The sequence below is a fragment of the Heterocephalus glaber genome, unplaced genomic scaffold (genome assembly GCF_053883595.1).
Source record: "Heterocephalus glaber isolate CG9 unplaced genomic scaffold, H.glaber_assembly_v1.0 deba00001600, whole genome shotgun sequence".
Classification (NCBI taxonomy): domain Eukaryota; kingdom Metazoa; phylum Chordata; class Mammalia; order Rodentia; family Bathyergidae; genus Heterocephalus; species Heterocephalus glaber.
The window spans coordinates 37,023,292-37,043,937 of NW_028258372.1; the positions used below are offsets into that span (position 1 = coordinate 37,023,292).

Consider the following 20,646-nt stretch of genomic DNA (forward strand, 5'->3'; position numbering starts at 1 on the left):
ACAAAGCTACAGTGCTAAACATAGCACGGTATTGGCAAAACAGACTTGTGTATCAATGGAACAGAACAGAGCATGCAGAAAATACTCCAGGAACACTTAGCTACCTTATCTTTAACAAGAGCCCAAATCCTTTGCTGGAGGAAAGAGAGCCTCTTCAACAAATGGTGCTGTGAAAAATGGCTGTCCACATGCCAAAGATTAAACCTGGGCCCATATCTCTCACTGTGCACTATACTAAAATAAAAATGGATAGATATTTAAATATTAAAACAGAAATGCATAGGGCCGGGGATTTGGCTCAGTGGTTCTGCTGCCTGCCTCACAATCACAAGGACCCAAGTTCGATCCCTGGTACCAAAAATAAATAAATAAAATAAAACAGAATGCTTAACCTGGTGGAAGACAAAACTCTTGAAGATTTAGGCATACACAAAGACTTTCTAAATAGAACTCCATTTCTATAAGAAATAATATCAAGAATCAACAAATGGGGATCACATCAAATTAAAAAGCTTCTGCCCAGCAGAGGAAAACACCAAAAGAATGGAGAGACAACCTACAGGATGGGAAAAAAATGCCAGTTACTCCTCAGACAAAGGACTACTATCTAAAATACATAAAGAATTCGAAAAAAAATTAGAGGCCCCCCCATTTACAGACCCAATCAAAAAATGGGCATCTGAAATGAATAGAGACTTTTCAGATAAAGAAGTCCAAATGGCCAACAAATACATGAAAAAAATGTTCAACATTGCTGGCCATTCAAGAAATACAAATTAAAACAGCACTGACATTCCATCTTATTCCAGAAAGAACAGCTATCTTCAAAAAAAATCAAACAATTAAATTACAGGCCGGTGGGGGGAGTCTGCGCATGCGCACCCGCGCGGTCTCTGTGGCGCGACATCCTGCAGCGGCCTGCTCTGCAGATGGGCCCTGCGGCCTAGCACCAACGTACCGGTCGCCCGTGACCTCGCGCTGAAGTCCGAGAGGGGTCGACGGCGAGGTTCCAGCACCCGCAGACAGCATGGCAGCCATCCCCTCCAACGGCTCGCTAGTGGCCACCCACCACTATTACCAGCGCCGCATGGGCTCCGCGTTCAGCAGCAGCTCCTGCGAAGTGCCCAGTACCCCGGGCAAGCCATCCCCCACCACCCGGGTCTCCCCAAGGCCGACCCAGGTCACTTTTGGACCAGCTTCTTCGGGAAGCCCATTGTCCCATTCATGGCCACCGTGTTGGAGTCCCCAGAGCACTCGGAATCCCCCTAGGCTCCCAGCAGCTTGGTCACCAGCGGCCTGGCTTCGGAAACCACAAGGAAGCAGCCACTCAGCCAGACCAACACCAGGCCCTTGCCCTGACCTGAAAGTACCACCAGCCAAGGCTCCCTAGGCCAGCTGAACCCTCCCCACGCACCCCACCCTGTAGACTAGGCAGGCTGCAGCAAGTGGACACACCAGAACGCCAGCCACATGCAGAAGGCCAGAGATGCTCTGCTCTCCGGGCCGCACTGAGCTTTCCTAACTCTCCTAACTGCCTTGCACCATGCAGAAAATAAACTCCCAGCAGCCACAAAAAAAAAGTTACAAATGCTGGAAAGGCTGTGGGCAAAAAGAAAGCCTTCTTCATGGTTGGTGGGAATGTGAACTGATACGATCACTATGGAAATCAGTATGGAGATTCCTCAGAAAACTACAAATAAAAATTCCATTTGACCCAGCTATTCTCCTTCTGGTTAGCTTCTGCAAGAGTTAAAGTCATCATTTCACAAAGATGTATGCATACCCGCATTCACAACACCACAATTCATAAGAGCAAAATCTTGGAAACATCCTATATGTCCATCAAACAGATGAATGAAGAAAATGTGGTATTTATACACAATGGAGTACTACTCTGCCATAAAGAATGATATTGTCATTTGTAGGAAAATAGATGCACCTTGAGACCATAATGTTAAGTGAGGTAAATCAGACACACACACTTATATATCACGTGGTTTCTCTTATATGAGGAACTCAAATTATAAATAAAGTGCAAAGTAAAAGACAATAGGAAAAAGAGAGAAAAATTATTGTAAATCACCATGGACATGTATGTAAAAGTGCATGGAAAATGTAATTAAAAGTGTACCTTAGCTGGGCATGGTAGTCCATGCCTGTAATCCCAGCACTCAGGTGACTGAGGCAGGAGGATCACAAGTTCAAGGCCAGGCTGAACTACATAGTGAGACCCTGTCTCAAAAAACAAACAGGGCCTGGGATCTAGCTCAGTGGTTCTGTCACCTGCCTTGCAAGCACAAGGACCTGAGTTCGATCCCCAGTACAAAAAATAAATAAATAAATATACGTTGATTAAGTATAATTGTCTTGTGTTTTGTATTTTTTTTGTCTGTTATTCTGGCTGTTAGTTTGTATTTATGAAAATCACCTCAATAAGGACTTATTAAATAAAACAAATGAATCTAATGCTGGCAAAACCATTTTTTTTGAAAGGGGATAGAGGGGCAGGGGAAGAAAAAAGAAGATGTGCCATGTACCTGTACCAATTCCCCACAATGAATGTTATCATTATGTACTGCAAACATGCACTAATAAAAAATTAAAATTTAAATGACAAAAAAATAGGGTCAAAGGCAAGTGGATATTGACATTCCATCAGAACCAATAAAAGCTACAACTCTACCAACCTTAACAACAGAAAAGAGATCTGTAATTATAGCCAGAAAGCGAAACCAAATATTGACCTACAGTATATATCTACTAAGTGCAAAACTGTACCACCTTTAACAATAGCATTCAATAATAGTAGCATAGAGTCAACTAAACATGTGATTATTAGTAAAGCTTAATAGTAATATTAGTAAAGTTGGAGAGGGTAAGGAAGGGAAAATAAATGAAGTAATTGAAAATTTTAAAAAAGAAAGGAGAAGGAGAAGTGAAAGTGACAGGAAGGGTCTCACTAACAAGTAAAAGAAAATTAATAGAATCAGATAAAAAAATAGACTAAAGAAGAAAAAACACAAAGCAAATCATTTTTTAAAAAAATAAGGAAAATAAAGAAAAGAAAAAACACAAAACTCCTCCCCTCCAAAAAAAATCAATGGAGAAAAAGAAAAATGAGCCCCCAAAATTCCTTTGTATGTGGTTTCTTTCTCCAGTACTGGGGGAGGAATAAGTGAGTCACTACTGATGAGTATTTTGTATTTGTATTTTGTATTTTTTTTGTTTCCACATTCACATTTTTTTGTGTGAATGCTAAATCCTATCTCGCCTTTCCTAGAGATCCTGGTCCATCAGTGGTGTCTTCCCTGAGGCTGTGTTCACTCCAGCTACTTCCAGTTTCCGTGTCCCTCTGTGTGCTCAGAGGCACAGCCTTCTTCACCTCGATTTTCAGCCTGTGGGTTTGTGAGGTACACCTCTTGCTCCAGAGCCCCCGTCTGTTCACCCTACATTGTGGCAATCGTCCAAGCTGAAGAATATCCCTGACCTTGTTGGCAGAAAGAAAAGCAAACAGACCACTGAGCTCTGTGTTGGATGTAGGCAGCAGGGCTGTGGGGGTTGGGGTGCCCAGCAGTCTGCTGGACTGAATTCCAGGGAGTTCAGACCCAGCCTCACCAAAGGCACACAACTCATCTGGCTTTTCCACTCAAAGGGCAGTAATCCCTCCTTCTTGGCCTGAGCTTAAACTTCTCAGGGGGTCTATGTCTAGTCCACACCCTCTTTGCAACTATCTCTTGCGGCCCCAGAAACCCTGAACTGTAGTTGTTCTATAGTTGCTCTATAGGCTCACTCTTGTGCAACCCCTCCCCCAAATGGTGGCATACTGAATTTCTTCTCCAACTCTAGCCTGGTGGGCAGAAAAAGTCACTTTTGGAGTAAAACTCCACACTGTTTTTTCAATTTACAATGACTATGTTCTTTTCTTGGGGCTACCCTGCTGGCCTGGTTAACTGTTTCTGCCTGGAGCTGCCAACCCTCCCCATGCTTACATTTTCTTAGTGGAGATAAGTTCCCCTCCTCGGGACCCAGGGTTAGCTTTCTAAACTGCTTTGTTCTTTTCTCTGCATTGTGCTCCATTTCTCCAGCTCCTCTATAGTTTCTGGTTTTCTTGTCAGCACCCTCATGATTGTCAGAGATACAATTCTTTTTCTTCACTGAGTTATTTTCCCTGTGTTTCAGTTCCAGGTCCCGGAGGGGCTGTGCTTTGTTGCTGGTCTTCATTCCACCACTTTTAATCCCTCCTGTGATCGAATCTTTTCCCATCATCCCCGAGGCTAATATAATTAGATTGGCCAAGAAGGAGGTAGGGCTTTATGCTGCAAATGGAGGGAGTGGGGATTCTCTTGGTTTCTGCCTTCCTGTCTCAAACACAATCAGGTACCTGTATGAGCTCTGAGTGAGCTGTGGGAGACAAAGCTCCTAGTTGGCCTTGAATCTAGATAATCTCAACCTACTTATTCTGCCCCTGACTTGAAGGAACAGACTAAGCAAGGAAGCTAGGAAAGAGCTGAGAGATATTGAGGTAATTTCTCTAAGTTCACTCAGCCTAATACCCAAGTGAACAACCAGTGTCCTTCACCTGCCCTCTGTGCTTCATGAAGCCTCAAATATAAAAGGAGGTAAATTGTGGGGAGACACTGGCCAAAGGAGTAATTGAGCCTGAGTGCAATAAGAAAGGGACCTTGGGGAACAATAATTCTCATGCTCCCAGAATGCATGGTTAGAGTTTAGAGCAGAATCTGCAGAACAGTGAGAAGAATTAAAAACCAGTTACTCTCAGAGATGTTTGCTTTGGCCAGTGTGTCGTCTCTGCCCCAATAAGACTCTTTAAACTTGGTTGACATGTGCCATGTAACAAACCATCCCATTCCAAACCTGTCCCCTGTCAAAAACTCCTATACAATATGTTGCAAAATGCTTTTCTTCTGCCTTTGTTTTCATGTCCTTGAGGTACAAATAAGTAACTGTAGAGGTCTCAGTTGCTATTTCCCTGAGGCTCTCTTATGCCTGGGAAGCAGCTCCTCTGAGTTCTTGGTGATCGGATTAAATCTCGTCTCCAAGTAATCTTTCTCATCCTCTGCACAGCCACTGTTGCACACTAGCAGTAAATAGATTCTGTCACAATGACCTGTGCAGAAGGAGGTGCAGGAAACACCAAGCACAGCACCTGCCACACTTGGTCCTTTGTGTACCTCATGATTCCAGCCACTCTGGGGACCCTCACCCCACGGTACAGGCCAGGAACCTGGTTTGACCTTTGCCCATGGCCTGACACCTCGGGCAGCCCATGGCTGGGCCTGCTGTGTGAGGGGCTCTGCTCTTCAGGTAACAGGGAGGGAGGGGAGCACTGCTCAGGCAGTTTGCTGAGGGGTGAGCAGTCAATCCACACAACAGCCACACTGGAAACCAAGGGTGAGTTCTGGGGTCAGGGAAGAGAGTCTGGAGGGAAGTGCAAGTGAGTGGAATTCTGAGTTTGACAGAGGAGTAAGAGGGAAGGTCACCCCTGGATTCTTCTGATAGAGCAGCTGCTTAGCTGAGCTGAGGGTATGGGGTGGGCTGGTGGACTATGGTGACAGCCTCAGACTTCCAGCTGTCAGGAGTGGGTGAGGGGACTGGAAGCCAAGCTGTGTCTGATTCAGTTGCTCCCTCCACCCTCTGCTGTGGATTGAATCAGGGAGTGCTGAGCTATAAGTCAAGCCTGTTTGTTTGTTTGTTTCTTTGTTTGTTTTGGGGGGACCAGGGATCAAACTTGGGTCCTTGCGCTTTTGGGGCCAGGTGGCAGAACCACTGAGCTAAATCTCCGGCCCTGATTTTTGTTTTTGAGACATGGCCCACCGAGTTGCTCAGGCTGGGCTCAACTTGGAATCCTCTTGCCTCAGCCTCCCAAGAAGCTGGGATTGCAGGTATGTCCCCTGCACTTCGTCAGCTGCCTTGCCTTTCCACAAATAAGGTGGCCACTGTGTCAAGTACTCGGCGAGGCCTTGTGGGTACCGTGATGAGCAAAGGACACACTCAGCTCCTGTCCTCAGGAAGCACACACTCGGGGATGGGGCGAGGGTATGCGAACCGCACACAGCCACACAACTCCCCAGGGATGTCCAGAGCAGAAGCTGAAGGCGGGACGGACAGGAATCGGGTTTCTGGCCAGGTGTGGGTGGCCAGCAAAGGCTTCTCGAGGAAGCTCCACTGAAGTTGAGCCGGCAGCGGCCAGCAGGAGGAGGTCCCGGCCGGGAAACGGCACATGGGAAAGACCAGAGCCGCGAGAGCTCGGCTGCACAGAGCCGTAAGAACCGCGGGGGGCGTGGGAGCTGAGAAGTCGATGACCAGGGGCTGCGTTAAAATGCTTTTCCCAGCAGCTACGGGGCGCCCCTGGAGGCCTCTAAACTGGGTTGTGTCGCGTGATGCCCCGTGTGATGAATCTTGCCTCCGATTCTGAGCCCTCACCCGTGTTAATCTCTTGTGTCCCTGGACCGCCACGAACGTCCGCAAAGGCGTTTTCTCCACCTCCTGGATGAGAGCGTTTGGAGCTCCAGAGCGAGCGCAGGGGCTGAGCTCCCGTCTCCAGCCCGCATCGCCCGCCCCATGCTCCTGCCCAGCAGGGGCCACCCGCGCGGGGTGGTCGGAGAGGAGGTGCTGTGCCTGGGGAGACCCTAGGAGCCGGTTTCCCTCCCTGTCCGGTCTCTTAGCCCCCAGGTGACAATGTGGCTCCCTGATGTCCCGGCTCCTAAGGTAGCCCAGCCAGAAAGGGGGAGGATCAAGCCCTCGCGCTTTGCCTGGGAAAACGCTGCCTTCCCCACCCACCCGGGGCAGGGCTGGCAACAGTGAGGGCTGCCGGCCTGGGCCTGTCTGGGCTCCCTCTCAGATAGATCCAGGGAGCGGGGCTCCGGGCAGCCCAGAGGCCAGGCTGAGCGAACCCGCAGCTGCAGGGAGGCATCAGTCCAGCAGGAGGTGGAGGTGGGGGGTCTCCGCTGCCCGAGGGGTGCAGCGGGGGCAGAGGATGCCGGGCGGGGTGAGCACTGAGAGCAGGCACGGGGCTAACGCCCTCTGGTGTCTACCGTCCACCTCACGTGTAGGGTTTTCTTCGATTCGCTTGTCAGCCCTTCGTGGTAGTGAAATCCCTGTTTTACCGGTCAGGAAACTGGCTGGGAGACGCTAAGTGCACTGTCACCTCAGCACTCCGGGAGTCTAAAACAGAATGGCAAGTTCAAACCCAGCCTGGCCAACTTAGTGATTTAATGAGACCTTTTATCAGAATTTAGAAAATAAAAAGGGTTGGGGATGTAGCTCAGTGTGAGAGTCCTGGGTTCAACCCCCCAGTACAACAACAACAAAAAGCCCTTTTACCATGCTCAGTTCTCTAAAAATCTTCCTAGTGCAAAATTTCCTTCCCTGGAGAAAGTCATTCTTTATCTTTCTCTCAAGCAAAATCCCAGTTCCTTCAGCTTTTTGTAAGAAAGCACCCGGCTTGCAAGAGACCAGAACAAGCTCAATGGGGCACAAAAAGGAGATTTGGAAGGGATAAGGGCTTCTGGTGAACCCGAAACCAGACCCCAAACCAAGGCTCTTCAACTTCCCAAACAGCCCAAGCGAAGAGGAGGGAAGGACAGGAGCAGCATTCACACACTGAGAAGTATCCTGCTTTCTAGTAGCCAAGGCTGATCTCTGTGTAGAATTCACTTGCCCTCATGGAAGTTAAGGCAAGTTTTATCAAATGGACTTTCCTGGCTTCCCCACTCTGGCCTTTACCTGGAGCAAAAGCCAGGACATCCACTTTAGGGGACAAATGATGTGCCAGAGAAGGAGGTTGTGGGAAGGCAGGCCAGTACCTCAGTCAGGCCTGTGGTAGCCACAAGCCCCCAGGCCAGCCTTGCCTAGCTGTCTTTAAGGAGGACAGGGCCAGGGAAGAATGGCCTTCTCTGTACTCATCACCAGAGCCACTGTGCCTGTCCTTTGGTGACCTGAGCACCTTCTGTCCTGACTGCATTTCCTCTGCCAGCCCCGTGATGACTTACTTTACTATTAGCTTCTACAAGGTGAGAACCCCTACCCCAGCACTCGGGGAAGACGCCTATCAAGGGGACCAGCATGTCTGCCTTGTATCTGATGCTGACTCACCTCGCTCTCCAGTCAGGAGCTCAGAGTCAAGTCTGGGCAGAAGCTGGCCTGAGCTCCGGCATACACCCTAAACTTCAGGAATCTCAGGTTCCTCAGCCTTCAATGCCACATCCAGTGGACAGTGATAGGACTTTCTAAATTATAACATTCTGTGTAAATCACTTGATGGCTCATTCCTAACAAAGAACATCAAAGCCCCACACATAGCAGGCGGGCCACTATCAGGAAATTGCCAGCCTCTGAGAGTGGAGCTAACAGAGTCAACAACAGATGGCTCCATCATCTGCACAGAAATCCATGCTCGGGGCAGGCTTTGTCACTGGGGATGAGGGAGGTCAGAGGAATCCATCTGGGTGACCCTGCTTCTGACACTAAATGGATTGCAGGTTGTATCTGAGGAAGTTGTAGCCTAAGATAAAACTGTTAACCTGGGAAGCCCCCCCTCCCAGCAGACTAGAGGGATGGCTAAATAGTATTCTATAATTGTGACTCAGTAGTTTTTTGACACATTTTGAATTTTTTTGTGTGCGTGTGTGTGCCGGGGATCGAACTCATGACCTTGCGCTTGAGAGGCAGGCGCCGGAACCACTGAGCTAAATCCCTGGCCCTTTTTGATACATTTTGAATCTCTGGCCTTCAAAGAAGTGGGAGGTCTAGGGCTGGGGATTTAGCTCAGTGGTTCTGCCGCCTGCCTCATAAGCGCAAGGTCCCAAGTTCAATCCCCAATACCAAAAAAAAAGCAAAAATAAAAGGAGTGGCAGGTCTAATCTAAAAAGTGGTATTTCCAGCTTTTCTCAGAAATGACCATATCTGGCCACCCTGGACACACCTTCCCTCAAGACACCAATCCATTAAAACTGGGCAGCTGCTCTGCCTTCAGGGGGTGTGCAGACCCAAGACTGTCCCAGGCCACCACTCCACTGTCTCCCAGACAAGGAGGCTGAGGGTCACCTGTCAGACATGACAGCACTTTACTACTGGGTTCTTGTACCAGGCCTGCTTTCCCCATCTATGTGACCTCAAAGCCCTGACAGACACATGAGCAAGGCCTCAGCCATTGTCTACACCCTGACACAATCTCAGTCCCTGACAAAAGAAAAGAGAAATGAAAAGTCATTAGTCAGCTTTTTGTTGCTATAACAAAATACCTAAGAAAATCAATTTAAAGGAAAATTTATTTTGGCACATTGTTTTAGAGGTTTAGTCCATGGTCTGCCTGCTCTGTTATTTTTAGGCCTGTGGTGAGGTAGAAACATCATGGTGGAAGGGTCATCACCTTATGGCAGCCAGACAGCAGGGTGAAAGAGAGAAAGACCACACACAGGAAAGGACTGAGAACAAGATATATCCTTCAAAGTAGGTCATGCCCCCAGTGATCTACAACATTTTTCAAAAGTAACTGCACCATTTTACAACCCTGCCAGCAATGTCTTGGAGTTCCAGTTTTTGTACATCCTCACCAACACTTATTTTCCTTTATTTGAATTCTAATCATCCTGATGAGCATGATGTGGTATTTTTTTTTTTTTTTTTTTTTTCCTGAGGCAGGGTCTCCCTTTGTAGTTCAGGCTGGCCCTGAACTAACTATGTAGCCCAGGCTGGCCTCGAACTCACAGCAATCCTCCTGCCTCAGCCTCCCAAGTGGAGGGATTACAGGCATGCACCACCACACCCGGCTTGTTATGGTTTTAATTTGCATCTCTATAATGGCCAATGATGAAACCGCAGGTTTTAGGGGCTTGTGGGCTATTTGTGTATCTTCTTTGTATATTCTGGATACCGATCTCTTATCAGGTATATGACTTGCACAAATTTTCATCTGTCAATTGTCTTTTCACTTTCTTGAACATCCTATGAAGCAAAATTTTTCTTTTAATTTGATGAAGTTCAATCTATTATTTCTTTGAGTTACTCATGTTTTGGTGTCCTATCTAAGAAACCATTGCCTAATCCACTGTCACAAGAATGTACACGTAGGTTTTCTAAGAATTTTATAGATTTAGTTGTTTATATCATTTCTACGATCTATTTGTGTTAATTTTAAATGATGGGAAATTGGGGTTCAGCTTCATCTTTGGTTCTGACTCCATTTCAAAAAAAATTTTTTTAGTACTACACATTGAGTACAGGATCTTTACACTGAGCTACAGCCCAAGACCTTTTAACTTTTCTTCTGAGAGAGGCTCCTCCTTAATTCCCTGAGTTGCCCAGGCTGGGCTCAAACTTTCGATCCTCCTTCCCCAGCCTCCCAGGGTGCTGAGGTTACAGGCGTGAGCCCAGCTTCTATGACCCTTCTTAAGCTGGTTCTTTCTTAGCCCTGTGGCTTCATCTTCTGCCTCACCCTACCCTCACCCAGACCCATTGAATGATTGCTCCTTCTCTCCCCTGACCTGCATCTCTGCAGGCTGATTTTTTCCCCAGACTACAAAATCTCCTTTTCCCTCTTGCCACATCTCCTGCCTGTCTCCTCTGAAATGACCTGGCAGATCTAGCCTTGGGTGTCACAACTTCTGAAAGGTCTTTCATAAGAGCCCAAGATTGCTTTCTTACAATGTCGATTCTAGGGACTCTCCATCATTTCTCCACTCACTCTCTTCTTACCACTTCATGCCTCACCTCATCTCTATGTGTGAACACATAATACCCTGTATTTGAGCTGATTCAAGGATCCCAGAAATCTAAAGATTTTATAAACAAGGGCTTGCCCCAGAAAAAGATACCCTAGGAGAGTAGATCTTAGTAGCACCAAAAGAATGAGTCTTCTCTCTGCCTTTCATTCCCTTGTACCTCCCCTATGTCACTCATCCAGACTAGAATGAAGCAGCTTCCCGGTTTTATTTGTTGTACTTTTACTGATTTCACCATCAACTCTGATCCATGTTTTCCTCCATGGCTTTTTTCTCCCAGAGGTAGATATGCCTGACCATGAGACCACCAGCTTGATTGGCTTTCACCACCAGCCTTACGCAGCTCACGGGGTCCGCCGTGCTGTCCTGCAGTATCTCCCAATCCATCTGCCCTGCCACAAGCCAGCCCAGCAGCACAAAGTTGGCACAGCCCTGCGGCATCCCGTAGCCTAGCTGCACCTGCCCCTTGCTCAGGGCGTGCTTTCCCTCCACGATGGAGCCAGTCATCACCTGCACTCTGCTCAGCCTCTCTGGGTGGTTCAAAACCACGGTCAAGTGGTTCCCTGGCCGGATGTCATCTGTCCAGAAGAACGACTCGTCCAGAGCGTAGGCCTCCCAGGGAAAGTGAGCACCAGAAACGTTCATGTTGGTGAAGACAGACGCAGAGGAGTTGCTAGGGCCGTAAGGGTTCTTTTTCGGGACTACTGTGTCCTCCTTGTCATCAGAGGTGGGGTGGGACAACCTGTGGTAGAAGAGGAATGGTCTGCAGAGGATCGGCTTTTCCTGGACCAGGAGGGTGTGGAAGTGAAGGATCGGCCTGTCAAGGGGCTTCTCCTGGTGGAAGAGGAGGAGGAAGTGGGCCAGGACCGGGAGGTCCCTGCTGTGGAAGAGTTTGCCAATGAGGCCCACGTTCGAGAACTCCAGCAGCACCCACGGGCTGGGCTTCAGGGCGGTCACCTTGGAATAAATGTGGGTGACAAAGTTGGGCGCACAAAAGACAGCGTCCCCTAGTAACAGGAAGTAATCAGAGAGCTTTGTGGCGAAGCTCATCAGGAAGGCGTGGTCTACGTTCTTGGAGTAGCCTTCCCCGCGGGAGGCTTTAGCACCGTGGCCGCCACTCACAGTAGGGTAGGCAGCAGGTGGAGCATGGATGAGCAGCAACTGCCCCGCCAAGATCTCCGAGCTGAAGAGGGTCGAAATACGGGCAGTAGTGTCTTTGAGCCAGGTGAGGTCGGAATCTGCCAGGTGGGCCAGCACGGTCAGGCGTTTCTGCTCGGCCATGGAGGAGGCATTGTACAGGGAGACCAACGTGTGCACCAGGCTGCTTGGATCCTGTCGTGACAGTGCAGAGATCCCCACCGTCAGCCATGCTAAGGGGAGGTAAAGTAGGGACAACTGTCAGCGTAGGGGAGGTGACGATTGTCCAAGGATTAGAGGAGGGGACGCTACTGGGGTCTCCTCTCCTTCTTCCCTCTCCTATTTCCTATCTGCTGTTCCTGGTGACAGAGGGGATGTTTACACCCTGCTACTCTAAGTGTGGTCCTTAGTCCAGCAACGGCAGCCTCATCTGCCAGTTTATTAGACGTGGAATCTTGACCCCTTCCTCAGAATCTGCGTTTTGACAGTCTCACAGGTGACCTGTGCACATACCGGACTTTGAGAAGTACTAAGCTAGGTGATTCTCAGCCCCTGGGGGTCCCTTTGACTCTTTTTTTTTTTTTTCATGCTTCAAATACAAAATATTTGTTACACAAAAAAGTAGTAACTGACAAACTACCAATATGTTGAACTTAGAAAAAGTACTAAGTTATTTCATAACTCTTTAAAAAAAACATATTTTTATTATTCAAGCTAACTTACTTCCAAGTTACAATAGTTACAAATTTTGGTTTAAAAAATGCTTCTCTGTGACTGCCTCAATTTATTTTGCTATGCCATGACAAAAACAAAGTATCTTTGAAATGCTTTGGGTATTTAAATGGATATTTGTAACATAAATTTATATAAATACCTTTTATATCAATAACAGGCCAACATATACCCTCCCTAAACACCCTTTTAGTAGAAACAGGAACCATTCTCCTGCTCCTCCTGCTGCCGTGCTGCCCTTAGTCACTCCCTGCGCACCTGGCCGCCTGACTCCCCGAACTAGCTGCTGATATTTGCAGTTCTTACAACATGGCAGACATTGACAACAAAGAACAGTCTGAACTTGATCAAGATTTGGATGATGCTGAAGAAGTAGAAGAAACTGGTGAAGAAACAAAAATCAAAGTGCGTCAGCTGACTGTTCAGATGACACAAAAACATCAAATTCTTGCAGCCCTTCAAGAAAGATTTGATGGTCTGGTAGACACACCAACAGGATACATTGAAAGCTTGCCTAGGGTAGGTAAAAGAAGAGTGAATACTCTCAAAAAGCTTCAAGTTAAATGTGCACAGATAAAAACCAAATTCTATGAGGAAGTTCATGATCTTGAAAGGAAGTCTGCTGTTCTCTACCAACCTCTATTTGATGAGCGATTTGAGATCATTAATGCAATTTATGAACCTATGGAAGAAGAATGTGAGTGGAAACAAGATGAGGAAGAAGTAGTTTCAGAGGAGCTGAAAGAAAAGGCCAAGATTGAAGATGAAAAAAATAGATGAAGAAAAAGAATATCCTAAAGGAATTCCTGAATTTTGGTTGACTGTTTTTAAGAATGTTGACTTGCTCAGTGACATGGTTCAGGAACATGATGAACCTATTCTGAAGCATTTGAAGGACATTAAAGTGAAGTTCTCAGATGCTGGCCAGCCTATGAGTTTTATCTTAGAATTTCACTTTGAACCTAATGAATATTTCACAAATGAAGTGTTGACAAAGACGTATAGGATGAGATCTCAACCAGGGACCAGAATCCCTTTTCATTTGATGGACCAGAAATTATGGGCTGTACAGGATGCCAAATAGATTGGAAGAAAGGAAAGAATGTCACTTTGAAAACCATTAAAAAGAAGCAGAAACATAAGGGACGTGGGACAGTTCATACTGTGACTAAAACCGTTTCCAATGATTCTTTAATTTTTTTGCTCCTCCTGAAGTTCCTGAGAGTAGAGATCTTTATGAAGATGCCAAAGCTATCCTTGCTGCAGACTTTGAAATAGGTCACTTTTTACATGAGCATATAATTCCAAGATCAGTGTTGTACTTCACTGGAGAAGCTATTGAAGATGATGATGATGATTATGATGAAGAAGGTGAAGAAGCAGATGAGGAAGGGGAAGAAGAAGATGAAGAAAATGAACCAGACTATGACCTAAAGGAGGAGCAAAACCCAGCAGAGTGCAAGCAGCAGTGAAGCAGGATGCATGTGGCCTTGAGGATAACCTGCACTGTAATGGCCTAAACACAGCTATTATTTACTTACAGCCTTATGCTTTTGTATTTTCTTGTTGGACTCAGTAATTTTTTTAAAGGAATTGATATTTTAAAGACCAATTTGTTTAACTAGCATTTTAACTATAGCTCTGCTGTCAAATACATTGAATGCACAGATTCTCTGAAGCATGCTCCTTCATTGCTGCAATTTGGTTCTTTGCATCATATAATTATTGGAGTATAACTATGAAAATTAACTTTTTCCTGAAGAATCAAAAGTTTTCCTGCTAGTAGAGTGGGTTTAAGTCGGTTGCATAGTTGTGGTTTTCATTTTTTTTGTTACAAAAATGCAGTGACTTATACCAAGACAATTCATCATTTAAAGGGGAAAAAAATAAACTTGTGGTTAAGAATTTCCAGTAAGACCAAATCTGATAATTGTTAGCTTACTAATGGATTTTTACATTTTAGGTGATAGTTAATTATAAGGAAGCCTAACTTACATGGATATGGTTACCAAAGGGAAGTGAATAAAACCTAAAATTTGCAGAAGTTAAACTGATACTATTTTAGTGTACTTCTAAATTTAACATCTGTCAACTAAGCATCTTTTCTTTGTGGTAGCGTCTACCTTCTGCTTTCCTGGAAAGGATGACTTTACATCTTTTGATGAGCCTATTTCACGTTTTTTGGTTGTTTGTTGGCTTATTTTTGTTTTTTTGCAGTCCAAAATAAAAATGTTAAATGCAAAAAATAAAAAAAGAAACAGGAACCATTAATGTTGCAGAATAAAACTTACAGTACCTCTCAATTTACATACAGCACAATAAGCAATCTGACTAGGCTAGTGATATTTAAAGAACATGGTTAGTCTCTCCTGGTATTACTGAATATGCTAGTACTTTCATCAAATGAAAAGTATTTCCATTATCTTATATTTTCCTCTGTATTTCTTGTCTCTAGGTTGGAATAGCCATGTGGGATATGTAGAAGTGGCCCAGAGCCTGTTGGTTCTATGCTTTTGGTTCATTCTTCCCAACCTTTGGTAGATTTGTAAAGCCTAGAGGGATCTCTACTAACATTATTTTCAACCTTTTCCTTTAATTTTGCCAATCTTCTTTGTTTTTCTGCCTTTTCCTCTTCTTTTGCTTGCCTATCCTAGAATTTTCAATTCAAGTTTATATAAATCTCTTCCTTGAAACTTGGAAATTTCATCAGCAACAGCTTTTCTTTTTTCTGCCTTTTCTGCCTTTTCTCTTACCTCTTTTTCAAGCCTCAAAAATTCTTCCTGTTCTTTCTTCTGCTGGTGTAACTTTCTAATAGTAATTTTAGTTTAAGCTGGTGTTGGTGTTCTTTCTTCTGCTTTTTCTCTTTCTCTTCCTCTTCTTTTAACTTAGAAGCATATTTCATTGACAGTTCTATACTTTTCTGTTTTTTCCAAGCTTCAACTGCCAACTTCTGTTTCTTTCTTTCTCCCTCTTTTTGCTTTTAGATTACCTTCTGGTTTATTATGAAAAAGCACAGGAATGTTGTCTGCCTTCTCTTTTAACTTGAAAATTTCTTGCTTCTTTTGCTGCTTTTGGTTTTCCAATTCTGAATAGACTTTTTTTTTCTTTCTTCTAGAGTCACAAATTTCCGATACCATTTCTCATGCTGTTGAACTTCATCCTGTGTTCTTCCCGGGAAGTGTTCTAGAACCTCTTTCATAAATACAGGCTTCACTTTATGTTTATTTCTCACTTTTATTAAGTTCTGGTGGTCATAATTATCCCAGCCCCCCGTTGCCCTCCTGTTTGCTCCAGGAATTTTTCAAAATCTAACACTCCTGTTGGGAGAGTATTTGGTGTCATTTTGTCTACAGAAACTTTACTTGAGATTGCTCTGAAAGCTTTCTCTGTTTCTAAATTACCCAAAGCCCATGTGTCAATTTGTCTTGATATGGCACTCAATTCATTATTTGTTGTTTTTTCTTCTTTAATAAGCTCATCATTTATCAGTCTTTGTTCTTCTTTAAAAGTGTTGATTGCAGTTTCAATTTCTTCCATCACTTCTCTGAGCTTTTCAACAAAATCAGGTGTAGGGGTCACATCTTAACTGATGCTGAAGTTTCTTTACATTGTTATGTATTTTGGCTAATTGTTGCTGGATTTTTGCTCTTTCCATTTTCCTGCTGTTAATCAATTTATTTTCCAATTCTTCCAGGCTACTGTGCTCAATTCTGAAGTCATTTTTTTGGTTGTAGAAATGACTGTGTTTATCTTTCTCTATAATAATAACTTGATTTTTAAATTTTTCGGCTGTGCGTATAAATTCTGCTTTCTTTGTTCGACTAACTTTCCGCTTCCAGTTTTGAAGTTGAAAAGGATGAATTCCACCTGGAGTGCTGAAGCAGCCATGACTCCGTTGCTGCGCGGGCGCCGCTCCCACGCTGGTCGCCGCGGCCGCTCCCGCTCCAGTCACCGCCACTACGACCGTCGTCAGGGCGGCCATGTTTCCTCACCAAGTCCTCCGGGGACTGAGACAGAGACCAGGCGGATCTGGGGGTTCGTGCCCGAGCAAGTCCCCCCCCCACACACACACCGGGTCTCCGCAAACCTGTCTACGAGGTGCGGCCCGCAGGAGTGCGGGGCCCGGCTCGTCCCTTTGACTTTTTAAACCTCAAACTTTAAGGGCTATCATTTAGGTGCTCAGTGTGTAAGCTATTATTTTAGTTACTATAATTATTTTATTCTTACCCAGTTCATCCTCCCAAAGGCCTTTTTCGAAGAAATAGATTAGAAAAAGGATTTTCCCTGGCAGTCAGGGGCCCCCCCCTTTTTATGCAGTGTTGGGGACTGAACCCCGGGTCTTCACACTGAGCTACATTCTCCAGCTCCTGTTTTATTTTTTTCTCTTTGAGACAGGTTCTCACTAGGTTGCTAGGTTGTCCAGGCCGGGCTGGAACTTGTGATCCGCCTGCCTCGCTCTCCCAGAGTGCTGAAGCAGTAAGTGTGGACCAACATACCCAGCCAGCCCCAGGGTCTGGTCCCAGTTCTGCCGCTGTGTAATCCTGAGCAAGTTTCTTCACCCCTGAGTTTAGGTCTAAATCCAGAAAGCAAGAGAATTGGACTGTGTGACTCTTCCAAACCCGCCTGACCGGGTGGGGCACTGGTGGTGCAGCAGTGAGCACAGCTGCCTTTTGCGTGTGCTCTAACCCAGTGATTTCACCTTCTTCTAGCAGCTTTTTTCTTCCAGTGAGTCCACTCTTTTTCATGTTATGCATTTCGTTTACTTACTCTTTGAATTCCTCTACCTAAATATGCATGTAAGCAACTGAAACCTCAACTCCTTTCATTTTATTTATTTATTTTTATTTTTATTTTTTGGTACCAGGGATTGAACTTGGGACCTTGCACTTGTGAGGCAGGCACTGGAACCACTGAGCTAAATCCCTGGCCCCAACTCCTTTCATTTTAATACTTTGTTTTTTCTTTCCACTTAACTGCTGTAAAACTGCATAGTCATCCATTCCTAGGGGTCAATCACAATTGCAGATTCAAATATAAAGTTACATAAAGTAAGAAGAGTCCTGTTCCTTGTTGCTCACCCAATATGAACACATACAATCTTGCAGATGAACGTAAACACAATATAATGTTGAATAATGTTTTATAATATGTGATTAACATATTGATTCCATCTTCTTATAATAACTAACTTCCTTTTTTTTCCTACTTTCTCCCTCAAGCCCCAAAATGTAAATATTTTGGGGGGTGATTTGTTTGCTAAATAGAAATAGTCCAAGGTGCAGTTCTGACTTCTAATTTTTAATTTTTATTTTAAAACATTCTTTGTTGGCTGATTTGAGACAGAGTCTCACTGTGTAGCCCAGGCTGACCTGGAGCTCATAATCCTCTGGGATTATAGGCACCTGTCACCTCCTCACCTTAGCTACCTTACCCACTCACTCCCTCTTCAATCTTCAATCTCTTCAAACCCTCTCTCTCTCTCTCTCTCTCTCTCTCTCTCTCTCTCTCTCTCCCTCTTTCTTCCAGTACTGGAAATGGAACCAGTATTGCTCTACCACTGAGCTACATCCCCAGCCCTTTTCATTTTATTCTGAGACAGGGTCTCACTAAATTTCGCAGGCTGATGTTAAATTTGTGATCCTCCTGCCTCTGCCTCCCAAGTAGCTGGGATCCCAGGTGTGTGCCACTGTGCCTGGATACCTCACCTCTCCTGATATCCGTGTTTCCCTGGGAAGCCCCACCCCTCCCTCTCCTTGGCCCTCACTCTTCCTTCTCTGTGGGATTTTTGTCATATATTTGGAGGTGGTCATGTGCCAGTCTTCCAGTGGCCTCGGGTTCTTCTTGCTGTCATAACTGGTCTCCTGGGGCATCAACAAAGACAAAACAGAGAAATCCTTCTGTAAAAAGAACAGCATTTATCCCCAGTGGCTTCTCACAAGCTTTCGAAGGGAAAAGGTGGAATGGGTCACTCCTCCTAGAGCGAGTCCAGCCCATGCTCAGGATGCGGAGCCATTGGCCAAGGGATCCCGGGCTCCAGCAGTCCCGCTCCCCTCCGTACCTTAACAAACATGAAAAACAAGTGCAGTTTCTTCATGGGCCCCAACTCCACCCTCTCAGGTGGAAATGTAAGGGAAGAGGGAAACCCTGGTGCTTTGGGGAACCCACCTGTCCTCACCATTCCCACCCTACACCCCGATTCCCAACTTTGGACAGGGTTGCTACTTGGCCTTTCATGGGTATCACATCTCGGCCGTCCTCAGCCCCCTTGGGGATCTGCAAAGTGATGAAGAGCCACAGGAGTGAGATGCCCGAGGAGGCTACGAAGCAGGTCCTGCTGGAACATCGCATTGTGTCTTCCCTGGTTTGGCTCCTACAACAGGAAGTCAACACACACAGTGGAGGATTCCACCCGTCCTGTCCACGCCCAGAACTTCCCTTTGCCCTCTGAAAGCCCCACACACGCACCTCACCCCAGACATTCATCCTTCCTTATGACCACTGCTCACTTATGTCCAAACATGCCCTTCCTCTGACCCAGGAACCGGACGGGATGTAGCCTTATTCCCTGCCTAAGGCAGAGAGGTCGCCTGTCCTGTTCTGACATTCTCTGCCTTCGTTTTTAGGTTTCTTTGGAGACTCAGCGTTGGCAAAGTTTCTCCCACCAGATGACCAGGGCTGCCCGGGTGTCAGTGACGTGGCCGGTTCCTCTGAGAAACAGGTGCTCATGGTGCCCCACCCCACCATTCCAACAAAAACCAAATTATTCATCAAATTAGCTGAAATTGGAGGTTACTAAGATCTATGCTAGATTGGTACCTCCCTTCCTTGGTTTTACTAGATAAAATTCAGGTCCAGCATTTCCATCCCTAATCTTATTCACAGGCCTTGGTTAGAACAGGATTCTGTTAACTTAGAGCAAAACCATCCTTACCTGGGTGCTGGGCTTTGGAATCCAGACTGGCTCAGCCTCCAGAGCGCTGCACGCTGCCCCCTTGCTGCTGTCTTTCTCAGTGAGAACAGACTTCTTGATTGCGCCTAGAACCCCAGAGGAAAGGCTTTGATAGGCTCTGTCCCCGCTCTCAATTCTCTCCCCGCCTGCTCAGCACACAGAGGAGAAGCAGGCGAACCCGTGGGCTCTGCAGCCAAGGCCTCGGTTTTCTCCCGTCCGCCAGCCCGGGAACCGTCCAGGTCAGGGCTTAGGTAGAGGCCCCCATGCCTTCTCTCCTGCAGCCGTGGGGCTTTTAATAAGGGTTATAAAAAGAACACTTAGAGCCGGGTGTGGTGGTGCATGCCCCCAATCCCAGCACTCTGGGAGGCTGAGGCAGGATAGCAGGTTTGAGCCCAGCCCGGGAAACTTAACAACTTAGCCAGACCTTGTTTCTAAAATAGATAGATGGATGGATGGATGGATAGATAGATAGATAGATAGATAGATAGATAGGCCAGAGATGTAGGTTAGTGCAAAGGGCCTGGGTTCAATACCTAGTAAGTAAGTAAATAAGTAAAAAATGTAGTCAAGCTTTACAGATTACTTTTCTTACCTGGTTTCTTTCAGCAAAGACTTTGTCACGAAGGTGATTCAGGTATCAGTGTCTACGTGAAAGGAAGGACTTCTCTCACACTGAGGGCGGTGGCTTTCCGATCGCGGGTAAGGGCCTCCCCACTACAGCAGCTCTGTCCGCTCCGTCCTCCTGTGCCGCTGCCTGCCGGCCGGGTGGGAGGACTGCTCTCAGTCCGCCCTCTGAGTTCCCTGGGCTTCCGGAAGGGCCCGAGAAGGAGTAAGAGGAGCCGGCGAGGCGATCGGCGCCCAGGGCGGTGCACAGAGGAGCTGGCCCAGCCGGGGGCCGAGGCCCTGCAGTCTCCGCCCGTGTCACCCTCTGTGATGCTCCCCGGTGTCCTTGCTGCCGGCCCCAGCATCACAGCCAAACACCTCGGACTCAGCTTCATCGTCAGGCGCGGGTGGTTTCCCCGCCCTGCAGATATTACTACTCCAGATTATGATCTCAAGGTGCATCCATTTATTTTTAAAATGTCT

The 20,646-nt window shown here is 46.2% G+C and overlaps 1 protein-coding gene and 3 pseudogenes across 1 annotated transcript; 2 read left to right on the top strand and 2 right to left on the bottom strand.

The window, feature by feature from the left end:
• The first annotated feature begins 295 nt into the window (after nucleotides 1-295).
• Nucleotides 296-2,443, top strand: LOC147823174 (pancreatic progenitor cell differentiation and proliferation factor pseudogene; annotated as a pseudogene).
• Nucleotides 2,444-10,945: 8,502 nt separating this feature from the next.
• LOC101699778 (alpha-1,3-mannosyl-glycoprotein 4-beta-N-acetylglucosaminyltransferase-like protein MGAT4E) lies at nucleotides 10,946-20,342 on the bottom strand. The gene is made up of 5 exons (XM_021242431.2): nucleotides 20,153-20,342; nucleotides 19,543-19,646; nucleotides 18,834-18,981; nucleotides 18,376-18,472; nucleotides 10,946-12,112 (listed from the first exon to the last, which is right to left on the bottom strand). The coding sequence occupies exons 3-5, from the start codon at nucleotides 18,957-18,959 to the stop codon at nucleotides 10,980-10,982; spliced, it is 1,356 nt and encodes a 451-aa protein (XP_021098090.2). The 5' UTR covers nucleotides 18,960-18,981; nucleotides 19,543-19,646; nucleotides 20,153-20,342; the 3' UTR covers nucleotides 10,946-10,979.
• LOC101700368 (nucleosome assembly protein 1-like 1 pseudogene) lies at nucleotides 12,879-14,098 on the top strand (annotated as a pseudogene).
• LOC101700006 (coiled-coil domain-containing protein 112 pseudogene) lies at nucleotides 15,036-17,450 on the bottom strand (annotated as a pseudogene).
• Nucleotides 20,343-20,646: the final 304 nt, after the last annotated feature.

Coding starts and splice junctions, on each gene's coding strand:
- LOC101699778 (XM_021242431.2), bottom strand. CDS start 18,959: ATGCGATGTTCCAGCAGGACCTGCTTCGTAGCCTCCTCGGGCATCTCA. Junction 18,473..18,833: donor TGATACCCATGAAAGGCCAA/GTAGCAACCCTG, acceptor TTGATGCCCCAG/GAGACCAGTTATGACAGCAA. Junction 12,113..18,375: donor AATCCCACAGAGAAGGAAGA/GTGAGGGCCAAG, acceptor ACCTCCCCTTAG/CATGGCTGACGGTGGGGATC.